Below are 19,443 nucleotides of genomic sequence, written 5' to 3'. Positions count from 1 at the left end.
GGTCCCACCTACTGTTTCTTAATTTCAAATTTATTTCTTTAAGTGATAAAGGCCTTATTCTTCACCAAGAAGTGCCTTGCTGTAAACATCAATATTAAATACTAAACAGTTCTGATTAAGTTTTGCCTCATATCTAGGCATTACCAAACATAATTTTATTTTATGAAAGAAATGTTGTTTGTAAACAGAGACCATAGTATTGTATTTTTGCAAAACTGTGAAAGAGAAAAGGTCAACAACAGGAAGAAGGTCAGAAAAAAAGGCTACTGATGTTAAGAAGTGCTGTTTATAAAATAAACAAGACAGGCAGGCTTAACATCTACTGTATATCTGAGTGGTGAAATTTAACTTGGAATATAGGTGTTGCAGGCCTGCTTACTACTGCATCACTAAAAGACCCATGTGTCCCCTAGTGCACACAATCTGACGTATGCCTGGACCACATCACTGAAGTCTAAACAGGATCAACTCTCTTTCATTTCCTTAGACAAAGTAACTTTAGCAGGTGTGGTAGACAGGCCAGGAGATCAGCCTTACTTCATTCAGCACTTCAGACAGTAATAAAATATCACCATGTACAGTATCAATTGTTCATTAAAAGTCCCAGGAATATTCTTTAGCTAAATACTATGCATTTACAACGATTTCAAATGAAGATGCATTTAAAAATTAAATAAAATATCAGCAAAGAACCCAAAGCTTTAATTGTGTAATAAACTGGGAATGGTAGATGTGAAACAGAATATACAGTAAATGATCCATACTTTTTTTAGGAAAAAGACAACAAAAAACAGGTTATAATTGATCAATAACCATAGAGAAAATGGAGTAAGGTTTAATGAAGAACTTTATTTAAAATAATAGTAATATTAAAACATTGCAAAATATATTACCATTATTTGATATATAATAAAACATTTGAAATGTCTATTTTAAAACAAAACTGAGAACAAAAGAGACCTGCAAGAGCAAATGCCTTAGAAAACAATCTTTGCAACATTAGGTTTTTGGCTATTGTATAGCCCACTTGAAATTTATCTTCTAGTTATGTATAGTAAGGGCAATAAAGTACACTTATCTGTGTACAATTTTACATTAATGTTTACAATTTGAAACAGTGTTTTATGTTTAAGAAACATTGAAGAAAACCAAATTACAGGGGGTTTGTAATTGATTATATTATCCCTTATCTTCTTTATTTTCAATGTGTGTGCAATTGTATACAAAGTTAATGATATTTAGTATAATATATAGTATAATATAATATACATAATATTATAGTGTAATATAATAAAATATGTATAGCTAACCAAAACCTCACACTGCTATTGTTTTACGTTAACTATACAATGTGGTGAGAGCTGATATTTTAGGAGCACAATGTATCATTAATTTTGAAAAATGCCAAAGTTAAGTTGTATTTTACCCAATATTTTAAATTAAAAAATAATTACCACCAAATCATATCCAAATTAATTATTATTACCACCAAATTTTCCACCAAAGTTACTGTAGGTCCAAGGGATCATTGATTATAAAGCTTCCAATTTACTTTTGAGCTGCTGCCAATTTGCAGTAAATTGTGTAAAACTGTAAATTTCCTGAACAAAATACAAACTCTTTCATAGTTTAACTGAAATAATTTAAATAAATATTACCCAGTTTGCAGAGAACAGAAGGGGCCAAAGTTAAAATGTTCAATTCAACTGATCACTACTAACTGTAACCTGTTTCAAACATCAATTTCACAAAGTTAGTCTAAATTTGAATTATCTTATTATTGTATATGAATTATCAACACAATACAACAATATTTTGCAGATCAGTTTGTTGAAGTATAGTTAGGGATTAGGCAGAGTACACAGATTTCAGATTGTAGAGTTCAGAATCTTCCCCTTTTGATGTAAAGTGTGGAGTACCACAGGGACCACTGCTCTTTCAGATTCCAGGCTTTTAAACTAGCTACTGTATGTGTAAGTTTGCAGATGATACAGAAATAGAATGATTAGCAAACACAATGGAAGAAGCAAAGGAAACTCGAAAATGTTAGATTAAAGACTGGGCAAACATCTGTCAGAAGATGTTTAATTTAGTTCAGGTGGGTAGCTGCGTCAGCATGGGTAGGCTGCAAAGGAACAAGTAATAGGTTTATTCCATGCTGAAAAGAGAAGAAAGGAAACACAACGTTTCGGCTGTGGAGCCTTCTTCGGGTGTGACACCCGACTGCTCACTTCTGTGTATGTCAATACTTGATTCAGCTTAACTAGTAACCACAAAATTACCTAAATAGGCTAAATGCAGACATTTTTCATTTATTATTCAAGCATATTTACTTCAGCATTCTTTTTTTTACAGTTAGCTTATTCTTAACTCAGGAGAGAACCATGCATGAAAATGGCAATGACTATTAAAGTGAGATAAAGCAGTTCTGATGAACATTACATTTTTATGTTATTGTTATGTTAGATACTGTAGCATAACACTAAGAAAATTAAAAATGTCCAGATTTTAATCTTCAGGAAATAAGGTGATATATTTAGTTGTAAAAGACAAGTTATCTGCCACAGTTATTGTTGATATTATTATTATTCAAAACAGTTAACCAGAAAAAGATAACAAAAGCAGTAAGATAAAATAAAAGGCTAGTGACATTAAGAAGTGCTGATTATAAAATCATTAACACATGTTTAAACAACGTTTCCTGGGAGATACAGTTGACAAAGTATGTACAATAAATCTTTCATTTTATTTTTTTATTGAAAACCAGTTTAACTGATAACAAACATGCGAATTCACTCAACAAGCAACACCACATTTAAATATTAGTCATTCAAATTTTAACATTCATCAAGGTTTAGACAGCAGCACACGTTAATGTGTTCATATTTACAAAACACATTAAATTTTAATTCCAAAAACAAAACAAGAATCTAAGTGGAGTGAAACAGTTTTGAAATATAGATTCTACATCAGGCTTGGAAGTCTAATGGAGGATACAGTAAATAGGTTAACATCAAAGATGAATAGGGCTTACTCTTTATCAATTGTATATTATTTTTTTGATATTTCTTTAACTGTTTTTGGAACAACTTTGTGTTGGAAATACATAAAAAATTAAACAAGTTCTCATTTTAAAATTCGGCAAAACAGGCAAGGCCTTTACTCAGCGTATTTTTTAAATTCTGTTGAAAAAATGTAATGTCCATATTAAACACCATTTCTTTACTTTCTGAAAGTTTCTTTTAAAATACTTGATATGGATATTTCTAAATATTAAATAAAGTCACAGAAGAGGAAAATATTGCTTACTTGATTAAGATAATCAACACCATTATCTGTTGGTATAAAAAAAAAGAAAAAGAAACCCTACTGAAAAATAAATCAATTCTCCAATTCAAAAATAAATAATACTATCAATATACAAAAAAATCTTTCATTCCCATTTTCGACAAAGATTTGTTCCTGCCCTCATGTACGTTATGAAATATATTCTGGTTGTCACACAGACAGTATCACAGTTTAGGTTCATTTATTATCTATAAAGGGATTATAAATAGTAGGAAAGACCTTTTCTGAAATTTTTAATTAAATTATATTTAATACTGTTCATATCACAATGATTACATCACAACAACATACTGCAAATTATCAAAAACTGTACAGAATATTACAATTAATCTAAAATACGTTACACTGCTAGTGTTAAAAAAGAAAAGTGCTTTTCCTTAAACCAGAGAAATATGGCCAGCCTTCCAACACATAGAAAATGGCCATATAAATTTCTTTAAGTAAGACTCCATTGATAAGTCCTGAATGTGCTGTAATCTATTATTCTGACAGAAGCAATTGTAGTTTCATGGTACTTCATCAACTATGCTGACTGGAAGCCAGATACTATGATTTTCCTAAGAAATTGAGCCCCAAAAGTGCTAGAAGTCAACAGATAAGATGTGCTGTGCTGTGCTGTGCTCAAAACTTATCGCTAGTACAATAGAAAACTATTAAATCATAGCCGCAAAGGGTTCCTGCTCTGTAGGCAGAAATTCTGTAATGGCTAAAAGTCCTCCAAAACTGTGAAATCTGTGTGCTTTGAATGACTGCACAAAAAGTAGATGTCTCTCATTCTAACCAGCACAATTTTCTTAAGCTAATTAGGCTTTTGCTACCATAAAGGTATAGTTACTTGAAGCCAGTCTTGCAACAGAGGTGAGCTACTGAGCAGGATGTCAGCGGTGCCTGTAGTTCCTCATAAGGGGTACAATGCAGGAAGAGGGTCCCGAGAGCTTCAGGAATGGATGACACAGCAGTTCTTGTGCAGTGGCTCGTTGCGAAGGCTCCCTCACCAGCATCAAGTCCAGAAATCCTCGCAGGACAGATGACACCTAACACATAGAGTACAAATTCAGAATGTGAAATCTGACAGGGTAGTCATGGAAAAATATAAGACATCTATGTCTATCCAAATTTATTAAACACCACATCATTGTTCATATTTACAAAATTATTCAAACCTTTAATTTTTTTTCAGGAATGCTAATTGTTACATAACACAGAGTAAATTAAGTTTGGAGTTTTTAGGCAATAATTATGAATTTGAACAAGTATTTCTACAATCCCTACTTATTACAATAGGAGAAAATAAAACCATTAATGATGGTAAGATCTTTTGTCACAAAAACAAACATTTCCAGAACTCGTTTAGAAAGTTTAGATTACATAATCCTATTTCTCAATATGTCTCTTATTTCTTAAAATCTTAATATGATTTCTGAATGCATGAACATTTCAATATCCGAGGATTGTGCTACAGATGCAGCCATTCAAAATGCGTGAGGTATTTCGCGGCATACCCCGGTGGGCGTGTCACAGTATCACGCGGTATGACGCAGTTAACGTGGTGTCACGTGGTTAACTATCCGGCGTCGCCTTGTAAAACCGCCAGGGGGAGCTTAACCTCTCATGTACAGCATTTGAGCCTTTAATTTTGAACTGTGTATTACAGCATGTTAATCATCAGTCATTAAAATGTTGGTATATTTTATGAAAGCAAGATTGCTCAGTTGGACAAAAGTACACAGCCTACCTTTATCATAAATATTTATGCATCAAAGCCTTTACTGAAGATATTACTAATAGTATTAATAATGGATGACTTTAGACAAGCTGTATACTCAAAGTATAATTTCTTTAGCACATTTGTACAAGCACTTGGAATCTGTCCAAGCCATACTTTGTCAGGCATTTTGTTTTACTTCAACGGGCATAAAAACTTCCTTGCTTTTAACAGGGCGTTTCATAATTTCTAACTACGAAAATGATTTAAAATGCGACACTTATCATTCAACTAGAGCTTAAAATATCACAAGGATCCTCAAGAGCACAGCAAAGAGTGTATTAAAAGACACTTGTATTTATCAACGCTTTCTTTTCCGTATACCAGATTTTATGGAACCACTTCAGAGGGGTGTCAGCCAGTCAGATTCCAGGATTCGGCACTTTAAAGGAAAAATACACACCGGTATTCCATTTCTCCCTAACGATTTTAAGCATCGAAGTATTTAACTAGCATGTGAAATAGCGTGTGAAAAAGTGGTAGTTTTAAGCTTTTCTGCTAATATAATATGGAATCGATATTGATTTAAATCGTGTTCTGATTTAAATCGCAAACGCGTGTTTAATTATATGTGTTTTTTAATCATAATCAGGCTAATGCAACATAAATTGATACAGTATCTTTGTCTTCTAAGCATCTTAATAAACTTTCAGCATAGCTTTCTACCCGTCAAGATTTATATTTCTTGGGATTTTGGGATCAAACGTGGAAGGATTAGATTATAATCGTTTTTATTTGTCAAATACGTGATTGTATTTCTGAATGTTATGTGACACCTACAGTAGTTCACTGCTTTAAATACATCGAATTAAGTAAGTTATGTGTAGCACTTTAGATCTTTTTTCTGAACCAGGGAAAATCTGATCATGTTTCTCTATAACAATAATAAAAAAAACTTTATTTTACATATCGCCTTTAAAAGTGGCATCTCAAAGCAATACAGTAGATCGAAAAACAGTTAAAAGGGACCAGATTAAATACCAGACAATCGCAAACGCATTTTCAATAAAATTATTTTATTCATTCAGCAGTTTGTGAGAGGAACATCCAGCAGGGAGAGACACACACACCGGTTTTCATTGACAAAATTGTTTTTTTTCAATTCCTTTTGTCTAACAGGAATGTTTTGTTTGTGGACAAACTGTTAGACAAGAGGAAAAGACCGCCTCCTCCTACGAAGCATTAATCGCGTATCTAAGGAAAATTGCAGTATACCTTTGTTCATGCACATCATTATACAGTACAGTATCTCAATTTGTATTTCGATAAAAAAAATCGTTTGCCCAGCCACTACTGTTGTTATTGTTTTTATCCTGTAAAGCGTTTTCTTTTTCTGCGTTTTCCATTTCCTTTTTCTGATCACTCGCTTTCTGGATACACATCTCACCTGTCCTGTTCTTTGTTTTCCTGGTTTGCTGATTATGCCTGCTGCGGTCCACTCCTACCCTCACACCTAAAGAATACTATTTTAAATTTCTTGGCGCAGTTCATTAACCCTTGTATGTGCTGTCCGCGCCCAAAATGCAATTAAAAAAAAGTAAAAAACCGCGCTCAAAATGCAATTTAGAGCTTAATAAGATACACTCCACAGGCAAAATTAAAGACAAAATTAAAGACGATTAAAATCTGTAATCTTTCCACTTGTACTGTGAGTCATCGGACAGTTTCTGCTTTGTGTAAGGATGGTGAGAAAGCTGTGTTCAATGTATTTAAGGGACTCAGAAGTAAAAGAAGATGCTTCATATTGCTTGACTAATTTTAAAAACCAAGTTATAAATGCAGACGCTCCCTCGGTGCCGCGCCGGGTGTAAATATCAAAGTATACATTCCCAACAAGAATTGTACCCATCTGTCAAACAAATAAAACACCTTGAATTGAATTGAGGGAGAGATGGGGGTAGTGGGACAGAGATACTGTAGACAGACTCAAGGCAAATAAGATACTTATGGGTACGCAGGCATTCACGACAGCAACATACGAAACGTTTGCACGTACTGTATAGTTAAGTTATTACTTGGTTTTCAAAGTGCAACGAAATACAATATTGTTGTTGCTGCTGTTCTGGTTGTTTTTATCCCGTAAAGCGTTTTGAGAAGCCACCTTTAAAGGCGATATATACTGTAAAACCACTGATTCTTATGGAATGTGCTCCGCAGGAGATTCAAATTTTTATTTATTTATTTTTTAATCGCGTATCTTAGGAAATCTCAGTATAACTTTGTTCATGAACAGTGGCATGTTACATTATCATTCGTTTTTTTAACAAGGCTCGCCAGCTAATGTGAATCGAAACCTGTCTTGCTAGCTTTTAAAGTCGTGCATGTGTAAACTGTACTAGAGGGCATGCAAGTTACTCTGCCCCTTTCAGCGGCAGGGAGTCCCTCTGCTGCAACACACAGCAGACAGAACGGGAGACTATTGCCTTTCATATCTGACACCAGTGAAGTAAAAGGGGTGTCTAAAGGGGTGATTTTAGACCACATTTTAGTTACTTTATTTTGTTTACTTTTAACATTTCTGTAATTTACAGTAGATGTCACAATAGAAGCCCGAAGCCTATTATACTCAGTCTAGCCTTGGATCCTCTGAGTCCCTTGACTCAGTTATTGCATATTAATTTCTTGAGATACGCGATTCCATATTATATTCCCTTTTAATCAAATTCTAAAAGTATGCTTGTTGACTCCGGTATCGCGTTACTTAAAGACTTCGATGCTTAAAATGTTTAGGGAGAAATGGAATACTGGTGTGTATGTTTTCTTTAAAGTACCGAGACCAGCCATATACTGAACGTTTAAGTTCCAAAATTAATATCGTTTATGGACTTCACACGCGTTGCAGTATGCTCCTATTCTTTTTATGCTCAGGCACTAAAATCTCCCTTCTGCTTTGTGTAAGGATGGTATCAAGAGCAATCTTAAGTGGTGAGAAAGCTGTGTTCAATGTATTTAAGGGACTCAAAAGTAAAAGAAGATGCTTCATATTGCTTGACTAATTTTAAAAACCAAGTTATAAATGCAGACGCTCCCTCGGTGCCGCGCCGGGTGTAAATATCAAAGTATACATTCCCAACAAGAATTGTACCCATCTGTCATGCAAATAAAACACCTTGAATTGAATTGAGGGAGAGATGGGGGTAGTGGGACAGAGATACTGTAGACAGACTCAAGGCAAATAAGATACTTATGGGTACGCAGACATTCACGACAGCAACATACGAAACGTTTGCACGTACTGTATAGTTAAGTTATTACTTGGTTTTCAAAGTGCAACGAAATACAATATTGTTGTTGCTGCTGTTCTGGTTGTTTTTATCCCGTAAAGCGTTTTGAGAAGCCACCTTTAAAGGCGATATATACTGTAAAACCACTGATTCTTATGGAATGTGTTCCGCGGGAGATTCAAATTTTTATTTATTTATTTTTTAATCGCGTATCTTAGGAAATCTCAGTATAACTTTGTTCATGAACAGTGGCATGTTACATTATCATTCGTTTTTTTAACAAGGCTCGCCAGCTAATGTGAATCGAAACCTGTCTTGCTAGCTTTTAAAGTCGTGCATGTGTAAACTGTACTAGAGGGCATGCAAGTTACTCTGCCCCTTTCAGCGGCAGGGAGTCCCTCTGCTGCAACACACAGCAGACAGAACGGGAGACTATTGCCTTTCATATCTGACACCAGTGAAGTAAAAGGGGTGTCTAAAGGGGTGATTTTAGACCACATTTTAGTTACTTTATTTTGTTTACTTTTAACATTTCTGTAATTTACAGTAGATGTCACAATAGAAGCCCGAAGCCTATTATACTCAGTCTAGCCTTGGATCCTCTGAGTCCCTTGACTCAGTTATTGCATATTAATTTCTTGAGATACGCGATTCCATATTATATTCCCTTTTAATCAAATTCTAAAAGTATGCTTGTTGACTCCGGTATCGCGTTACTTAAAGACTTCGATGCTTAAAATGTTTAGGGAGAAATGGAATACTGGTGTGTATGTTTTCTTTAAAGTACCGAGACCAGCCATATACTGAACGTTTAAGTTCCAAAATTAATATCGTTTATGGACTTCACACGCGTTGCAGTATGCTCCTATTCTTTTTATGCTCAGGCACTAAAATCTCCCTTCTGCTTTGTGTAAGGATGGTATCAAGAGCAATCTTAAGTGGTGAGAAAGCTGTGTTCAATGTATTTAAGGGACTCAAAAGTAAAAGAAGATGCTTCATATTGCTTGACTAATTTTAAAAACCAAGTTATAAATGCAGACGCTCCCTCGGTGCCGCGCCGGGTGTAAATATCAAAGTATACATTCCCAACAAGAATTGTACCCATCTGTCATGCAAATAAAACACCTTGAATTGAATTGAGGGAGAGATGGGGGTAGTGGGACAGAGATACTGTAGACAGACTCAAGGCAAATAAGATACTTATGGGTACGCAGACATTCACGACAGCAACATACGAAACGTTTGCACGTACTGTATAGTTAAGTTATTACTTGGTTTTCAAAGTGCAACGAAATACAATATTGTTGTTGCTGCTGTTCTGGTTGTTTTTATCCCGTAAAGCGTTTTGAGAAGCCACCTTTAAAGGCGATATATACTGTAAAACCACTGATTCTTATGGAATGTGTTCCGCGGGAGATTCAAATTTTTATTTATTTATTTTTTAATCGCGTATCTTAGGAAATCTCAGTATAACTTTGTTCATGAACAGTGGCATGTTACATTATCATTCGTTTTTTTAACAAGGCTCGCCAGCTAATGTGAATCGAAACCTGTCTTGCTAGCTTTTAAAGTCGTGCATGTGTAAACTGTACTAGAGGGCATGCAAGTTACTCTGCCCCTTTCAGCGGCAGGGAGTCCCTCTGCTGCAACACACAGCAGACAGAACGGGAGACTATTGCCTTTCATATCTGACACCAGTGAAGTAAAAGGGGTGTCTAAAGGGGTGATTTTAGACCACATTTTAGTTACTTTATTTTGTTTACTTTTAACATTTCTGTAATTTACAGTAGATGTCACAATAGAAGCCCGAAGCCTATTATACTCAGTCTAGCCTTGGATCCTCTGAGTCCCTTGACTCAGTTATTGCATATTAATTTCTTGAGATACGCGATTCCATATTATATTCCCTTTTAATCAAATTCTAAAAGTATGCTTGTTGACTCCGGTATCGCGTTACTTAAAGACTTCGATGCTTAAAATGTTTAGGGAGAAATGGAATACTGGTGTGTATGTTTTCTTTAAAGTACCGAGACCAGCCATATACTGAACGTTTAAGTTCCAAAATTAATATCGTTTATGGACTTCACACGCGTTGCAGTATGCTCCTATTCTTTTTATGCTCAGGCACTAAAATCTCCCTTCTGCTTTGTGTAAGGATGGTATCAAGAGCAATCTTAAGTGGTGAGAAAGCTGTGTTCAATGTATTTAAGGGACTCAAAAGTAAAAGAAGATGCTTCATATTGCTTGACTAATTTTAAAAACCAAGTTATAAATGCAGACGCTCCCTCGGTGCGCTGCTCTGGTGCGCCGGCTGTTACACAGTGCCTGTCTGCCGTAAGCGTTACAATATACATACCCAACACTGCTTGTACCCATCTGTCATGCAAATAAAACACCTTGAATTGAATTGAATTGAGGGGAGAGGGGGGGAATACTAAAGCCAATACTGGCTCAATACCCTCAATGGGCTTTGACGTGCTAATGCGTTGGTTTAACAGTCCGGGTGTGGCAGGCTTCCAATGTCAACTCGACTCGATTGGAAGACAATGAACGTATTTTAGCCCTAAATGAATTAATAGCAAACATGGTTTACATAAAATACATTTTTCCAAGAAAGTTTATAATAATACGATCTATAGTTGAAATCTGAGCCTACTTTAAAAATAAAGGAAAAGCATTTTCAGAGAGTAATCATGCTGTGTTTATGTAGAAAAAGCGATTAGGTTTACGAGCAATCTAATTACCTATTCGCTTAAAACGCTATTAAAAATTTACTCTGTTGCACGCACACACACACACAATAGAAGCAGGCACCGCTGTCAGAAGGGAAGATATGTTCAAAATATCGCAAATATCGATCATGTTGCGATATTTTGAAATATAAAAGTCAATTGATTGTCCATAATATCGCTATTCTATTTTTTCGAAGAAATGTTTGTTAAAAGAAAAGACCAGCACCAGCTGGATTCGAAAACACAACCTGTCAGCTGGTAGTCACGTCTACAAGACAGCTCACATGAACAGGCAGGCGAAACAGCCCTACACAGCCCTGTCGCAGCACACGAATACCATTATTAAATTCTTTAGATACGCGATTCCATATTATATTCCCTTTTAATCAAATTCTAAAAGTATGCTTGTTGACTCCGGTATCGCGTTAGTTAAAGACTTCGAAGCTTAAAATGTTTAGGGAGAAATGGAATACTGGTGTGTATTTTTTTCTTTAAAGTACCAAGACCAGCTATACACTGTATGTTTATGTTCCAAAATTAATATCGTTTATGACCTTCACACGCGTTACAGTATGCTCCTATTCTTTTTATGCTCAGCTACTAAGATTTCCCTTCAGTGGTAAAATTCAATACCTACAACGGGCACAGCAAAGACGTTTACTGTCTTTCTACGACAGACCAACGGACCACGAGTGCCCCTGTCGGTCAACCAATCACGTACTGCGGTGCCCCGCGTCATATTGCGTCATACTGAGCGACGTCACCTGCGGTACGTGTCTGTAACGCGCACTTTGAATGGCTGCATCTGTACAGTACATAGTCAGAACAATATAGGTGGTAAAACTAGATTCAAGTAGGGGTAAAATACTGTAATTTTCCAATATGTGGAATATATGTTTACCACATTAATGATTCAATTGAATCAATCCAAATTATGCATTTCTGAAACGATAAATTTCGTTCCAAAATTAAGTGGCATATTTATTGGCACCTGTGTTTTCAGGACATAGTGCACCTTCCTCTTGCAAGGATAACAACACTGAGCCTTTTTAAAAATGGTTTATGAGATTAGAGAACACATTGGAAGGGATCTGATAGCATTCCCCCAAACAGAATCATTCCAGATATTTGATATCCTTTAATCTGCTTTTATAGACTGCCCACTTCAGTTTCAACCACAGGTTTTCAATGGGGTTCTGTCCAGAGACAGATAATCATTGCAAAATATAAATTTTATGGTCAATTAACCATTTCATTGTAGATTTTGAGGTGTGCTTTGGGTCACTCTCTTGCTGGAAGATGCACTTGCAACCACGTTTAAGCCTCTTAGCACAGGCAACCAGGTATTTTGGTTAAAATATCCTGGTACTTGGTAGAGTTCATGATGACAATTAAGTTAACAAGGGCCCTAGGACCAGCTGAAGCAAAATAGTCACATAACATTAAAGATCCACCACCATATTTTACAGTAAGCATGATATTCTGCTTATGATACTGCATATACAGGATACATCTTTGTTTATTTCTGAGCAGAGCACTCCAATCCAACTGCAAAGGTTGTTTAGCAAACTCTAGGTGCTTACATTTGTTGGTTGGTCTGAATTTTTTTTCTGGCTGCCCTTCCCTATAGCCTATTGGCAAGGAGGTGGTGACTAATTGAAGATTTGGAGACTTTGGTGAACCCAAGATGCAACTAAGGTCGGTTATTCCCTGACTGTAATTCTCTAACAACCAACAACTTTTGGTCTCTTTTCATTTGTGAGTTCTTTGCTTTCATCCATGGTTATAGATTTAACATGCATGCTACCTGATTTTTATACCTACAGTAATGAAACAGGAAGCCATGGAAGGCCACAATATACTGTACTGTAGAGCCATAGTGATATTAACATAAAAAGTAGAATGTAACATCATTTTAATCATTACTTAGAATAATCTTTGGGGGTGTCAATAACCCTGTTATTGACCCCTGTTTTTCAAGAAATTAAATTATTGCTTGTTAACAAAAATATCTGTCTCTGAGCAATTGCATTAGAATACAATAATATAATTGTTGCCATATGTTTTAGCATAAAATATAGCTCATGACCTATTTTGTTTATTTTATACTTTTTGTTCATCTTTATCAAAGGGTGCCAATAAACTTTTGAGGTGACTTTATATATATATAGCTTACCTTATAAATCTAACTTGACTCAACATATGAAATAAAAAAACAAAACCAATATTTCATTAAAATATTCAGTGATATTCTACGAGGACATAAGGAAATTGTATGGTGTTTTTACTTAAGTGACTAAAAGTAGATTTACATAGCAGAAACCAATATGCAACACTTTCTACTGCCTGGGTCACTGCACTGCTTCTGGTGTGTTCAGTATATCAGTGTTGTTTTGCCCTTCAGGGAATTTGATCATGGCTACGTGTAGTCCATTAGCATGAACTCCAGTTCAGTATAGTGTAGTGCTATTCCTCAGATGACAAAAAAACTTCTTTATGCAATAAGGCTGAGCCTCCTGCTGCAGGAGAATTTTATTGCTATACAGATTACAATACAGACTTCACTTTTGAGATGTGGTTATTTGCTTGATTTAGTGACCAGCGTTTGATTCCTCAACTCACCGGCATATTTTGCAGTAGAGAAAGAAAATTAGATTGGCATGGTGCATTGGATCTTTGTGAATTTCGGGGGTTTTCAGCTCCCAAGAAGCTAATAGATTCAGAAAAAGGAGAAACCCACTTGTGAGATGAGGTTTTCCCACATTTTTCTCCCCCAAGATCAATAAGGTGCACCCTCATGTCTTTCAGGTTGAAGCTACTTTAACCTCTTTTTCTCTTTTGAGGTATATCAAACCACAGACAGATAAAATTTAAATCATTTTAATTGCTTATGGATTACCACATTCATAAAACACATAATACTAGATGGTAGCAGTCTATAAAGTTAATAGACCCAAACCTTATGAGACTCCTTTAACCTTGGAGGTAGGTTATCTCGTATCCTCCTCATGGCTTGGAGAGGTGGCTCATTAAAATAGGGAGGCTCTCCGTCTACCATTTCTATGACCATGATCCCCAGGGACCATATATCCACCTGTAAGGAAAGTGAAAGACAGTTGAAGAAGGCCAGCACCTGTTGGTAATTGTGGCAATCACAATAAAGATTAAAAAATGAGAGTGCAGAAAATTCTTTACTTCATTTAAAACTGCACACTTATACCGTAGGTTGTAACAGCAAAAATGAAGTAATTCCAAAACTAGAACAACAACAATCTCTGCATAGGCAAGCTCTCTGTGCCTCTCTCCTCCAATTACTTTTTCTTTCAATTTTTTAATTATTCAGTTTAAGTTTTTTACAGGTTAAAAAAATCCACCTCTAAAGTCTACATAGTAGCTCCAATAAATATCACTGAATATCAATATCATTGAACTGGAGACCCACATTCTCAAAAGACAATAATGTAAGCTAAGTGGCAGTGTATCTGGAGATTAATATTTTCTTTCTTTGCACTTTTATATTTCAATGCCATTTATACAAATATGCATTAAAAGAACTATTGTGTTAAAATGGAGCTGTTGTAAATATTGTAATTCAATCAGTCCAATTTTATTCGTTAAAATTATGCCAAATTCTTCTGCCAAATATATTCTATTGAAAACAGAAACACGATAGAGCAAAATAACTATGAACATTAATATTTAAGATATCATCTAGAACACCTAAAAGAAACTGTGGTTTAGTATAATTCATACTGTATATATGAAGCTATTGGTGGATACCAGACCCAATTATCTTGGATTACTTTTTAGAACAGGCAGAGTACAGGTAATAGTTAATCACCTTCTGCATATAATTTTTTATTATATTTTAAATGCCTGTAGTGAAATGATTAATGGTCAAAAGGTATGTGCTTAAATAGTTTTAATTTGAAAGATTAGACATTTACCTCAGTTCCATATGGTAACCTAGATATCACCTCTGGTGCCATCCAGTAAGGTGTGCCAACCAGTGACTTCCTTTTAGGAACCTCCTTGGATACTTGTGCACAGAAGCCAAAGTCTGAAAGTTTGATCTGTCAAAAATACTGTATGCTTCAGTTGAGGATCACAATCATTATTGTACAAATTCAAAACAGTACATTTGTTTTGCAAAATAAAAAGATAATGAAGGTTATCTGCCCAATACATACCTACTTCATTTTTCTTTTGAAAATTAATTTATGTAAATTCATTAATCATTAAAGATATGTTTTCATGATAACATCACATATTAAATAAGTGTAATGTAAGAACCTAACAGCCACTAAGGTTCATTTTCATTAACCATAACAGCAAATCACACAATGAAAATCATAAATAATACTAATAAGCCAAATGAATCTTGCATTTACATACCAAACTACACTTTTTATGTGGAAGTTTGTCAGCTAAATGGGAAGCAGTTTTATTAGGTGTTGAACCATTAATATAATGTTTGTAATGTATTCTCTATATACCCCATTCTCTTCACTTACTTCATTTAAACGTCATTCTAAAGAACATAGTGATTTCTGTTTCTACCTGAGTCATTTACTTTTAACCTCTTTTTTTGAAGATATGGAAACGATGGAAGGCTAGTGAAATTCGGCTAACCTTTCTCTATTTTCTATTATTTCTTGCTACTAAACTGTTAACTGTGAATTACAAATATCCATACCAGCAAACATTTTTTTGAGTATTAACATTTAAAATACACAAATATTTTAGTAATCTAAAAACAAATTTCAAGCACAATTAACGATTTTCATGAGGCATGAATAAGTAAAACTTCAAGGAATTAGGACTTCTTGTATAGCTAAGTGATATCAGAGGTGTTAGCCGAGGAATTGAGGAGGATATGTAATAATCGTCCTCATATTACATATGAGGATATATGTAATAGTAAACCTTACACATGATACTGACCATCAATATTCTTTGCTTTTAAAGGTAATGTTTGCCTTGTCTAACATGTTGCAACATTAGCTTGACTACATTACAATTATATTACAGGCAGGTTTAATGACAAAAAATATTAAAACACAACAAGCATGTACAGTATGATTCATTGTCCTCTTGAATTCAACAGAATTCAACCAAACAGCTATGTATAGATTCAAACATTATAATGAACTGTATATAATGAGAAAATGTTTGACTAAAAGAAACAGCACATCTTAATCATCTCAGCATTTGGAACAAAACATTTCATTTCAGCTAAATTACATTAGATCAATTTTGAACAAGTGGAATAATAAAAGATGTTTTAAAATTGTAATTGGATGCATTCTTGCATAACAAATGCCATTTTAGCCTCAAGAGATTCTACTTAAAATGCTTACCCTTCCATCGCTTGTAAGAAGTATGGAATCACTCTTGATATCCCTGTGAATAACACCTTGCGTATGAAGGTATGATAAAGCTTTCAATACTGACAAGCAGACAGTGGCTATCTGCTCCTCATTCATCCTGAAATGCAAAAATATATATATATATTAGGAAAGTTTTGTAAAGTTGAATACTGGTTTGGATAAAATCGGTTTGATGTTGTATTTATGTCTATCAAACATATTGTATTTCTATCCTGTCTTTCAATGTTAGAAAAAATAATTTACTGCTACATTTTTTTAATTCACATGACCATGTTATTTAAAATGTTAAGAATCAAACCTCAGCTTTCCCTTCTATCCTGTTTTGTTAGATCTGCTATATTTCAGGCTACAAAGATGCATTGGCAACAGCCAAGAAAGAAAGGAGAAAGAGTGATTGTCAAATGTACGGTTCTGTGAATTAATGCTGTGCAATGTACATTCAAAACTGGCATGAGCATAGGATACAGAGAAGCATCTGGGATGGTTAAGTCTGGTTGAGCATGGTTGAGTCTCATGGATTTCAGTGGTAGGACACCTGTTCTTTATACACACTGTATACAGATTATATACCAAAGTAAAATTGTTAAATTTGCCAAGGATACAAAGCATGGGGCAATAGCTGAGAAAGTACATACAGAACATACCAAATTAAATTCAAATAGTTTAGAAAAATATAAGACAGGGCTGCACAACCTGTGGCCTTTCCAATTCAGATCCATTTTGAAAAAGCAGATTGGAAAGGCTGCAGATGAGCAGCTCTGATGTACTTTAAAATCATACGACAGGAATAATAAAATTAGAAAGAGATGCTCTCAACATATAGGCACTGTATAAAAGCAGTGAAATAGCAAATTTAATTGCAATTTACATAGCAAGTAGTGTACAAAATGTAGCAAGATATGTTTTGCCAAAACTGTACAATAGACTATGCAAAATGATGCAAAATGTCTGCCTGTAGTTGTACAAAGTTTCCAGAAGACTTTCTCTGAAAGATAAAATTAATGTAGTTTGTGCCATGAGTTCAATATATCCACACCTTGCGTGAAGTATTTTTTGCAGTGTTACCATAGAAACTATCTGCATAACAAAAACTTAAACAGACACATCAGATCACAGAGCAGCAGCAAATGGAGAGATATCCACCTTAATAAGAATATTATCATGCTGGTGTACCTCACATATTTATCTATAAGTAGTGATTGATTAAATTAGCTTGTCATTATTGATTACAAGATGAACAGAAAGCATGACATATAACCTGTAAGAACTACAGTAATATCAGAGAATCTGATAAACAGTTACTTTTCATTCAGTTACTAACAGTAAAATGTAAAAGAATAAATTATGTTATATTATTTTGTGTGTGGAGAGAAACAAAATGCTAAATAACTTTGTATTTGTTTTTTTTAATTACTGAGTATATTTTAAAGAGCAGTTTTACCCTGCTTTTGCACCACATTCATTTCCTCAAGGCACATGAGCAAAAAACAGACATGATGAAAATAAATTAATGATGTATGAAAATGTTACAAATAATAAATTGCGCATAAACTGTAGGGTGCATGCAGCTTGTAAAAAGACAAAGATGATAAGGCATGCTGTGAAAAATATTTTTTATGGCAGGAAAACATTACATATTGGTAGGGCTAGTAAAAATGAAGAGAGGTAATGAACTGGAATCTTTTAGTCAAATTTGTATTCGAGAAATGAATCTGATGAAAATGAGGAATGCAAAAACACATTCATTTGATGCATCTATAAAAACATCAAACAATTGATTACTATAATTCAAAAAGCATTTAGAGCAAACATTTACCTAGCTTAGTTGATGGCACAGGTCTCTTTACCTCCAAAATTTTCAGTGTAATTGTGATGAGCAATGTGGATAATCTTAAACATATCTGATGCCTCATTTTGTTTTGTCTTGAATAACGGTTGCAATTCAGTTTATATTGCCAGTATTGTCAGGTTATACATTGTTTTAAAAAATAAGTGTAACACAGTATAACAATAAAAACTTTTCATGAGGGATTTACGGTCGGTGCCTACAGAAGGAATTATTTCAATGCTTCATAAATTATAACACAACCTAAATGGAGCCTGACACATATAGTTACAGACTTCTGACTTGTTTGATTAGTTCCTTCACTGGAAAGCAGTCAAAATCTGGCAGTCCCTCTGCATACAACCTTGAAGCAAACTCTTACTCTGCCTTCTCTTCTTTCTGTGGTTTTCATTTTGTTGTTGCTACCTTTTTTGCTTTTTAGCCAAGCTCAGAATCAGCTCTCATGTGCTCACTGCACTTGCACAAGAATGAGCATAAGGGCCTATTCGTACTCTTAAAACTAATGAGACATCTTTCAATTAAATAATTCCTGAAGTCTCATTTCTGCAGTACTATACAAAAGGATTATGGTACACTGCTCAGTTTGATTTGCTATTTCCAGGTCATGCTGACAACATTTGTGTGAATAAATAACACAGCTTTGAATAGTTTAACTAAAAAGACTGGTCATATAAAACTTTAAAAGCAACACTTTGCTGTTTACTATAATCTTCACCCTCTCCCATCTCCTGAACAAAAGGGCTTGTTCAGAACATATTGATATTTGTTATTGTATTTTTTTTTCAAATCAATTAACTATGTAGAAAAAGGAGACATATAATGATAAAATCATCATTTTTTCTACATATATATATGGGTAAACAATTTTCTATTTATATTACAAAATATTAAGTAATGATGTGGAACAGAAAACCCATGTTTGCTGCCTGATTCCATGGACAGTCTTCCCCCTGGCTCTCCCGCCTTAGTCAAGAGGAATTAATGATCTTCTTTCAGTTCCATCAAAATCTCCCCAAGGAGCCTAAAACCATTAGGTGTGGACTGAATCATGAAGTAATATAATCAAACATTTTGAAACTCAAAGGAAAATAAACAACCCAGACATAAAAGACCCTGGCAGCTAATCTGGGATGTGTCA

The 19,443-nt window shown here is 34.6% G+C and overlaps 1 protein-coding gene across 1 annotated transcript in view; it reads right to left on the bottom strand.

Annotated features, from left to right (window-relative positions):
• Positions 1-2,737: 2,737 nt before the first annotated feature.
• pak5 (p21 protein (Cdc42/Rac)-activated kinase 5) overlaps positions 2,738-19,443 on the bottom strand; it is a 112,287-nt gene continuing 95,581 nt past the window's right edge. The window contains exons 6-9 of the mRNA XM_088908693.1: positions 16,430-16,556; positions 15,017-15,142; positions 14,029-14,163; positions 2,738-4,382 (exon numbers count right to left, since the gene is read on the bottom strand). Coding sequence (XP_088764819.1) covers positions 4,227-4,382; positions 14,029-14,163; positions 15,017-15,142; positions 16,430-16,556 — 544 coding nt within the window. The 3' untranslated portion in view covers positions 2,738-4,226. The remainder of the gene's footprint in view (positions 4,383-14,028; positions 14,164-15,016; positions 15,143-16,429; positions 16,557-19,443) is intronic.

The sequence above is a fragment of the Atractosteus spatula genome, chromosome 2, assembly GCF_055471065.1.
Source record: "Atractosteus spatula isolate fAtrSpa1 chromosome 2, fAtrSpa1.hap1, whole genome shotgun sequence".
Lineage (NCBI taxonomy): Eukaryota > Metazoa > Chordata > Actinopteri > Semionotiformes > Lepisosteidae > Atractosteus > Atractosteus spatula.
The sequence above is the reverse complement of the archived record's forward strand: the minus strand, read 5'-3'. Positions and strand labels throughout refer to the sequence as shown.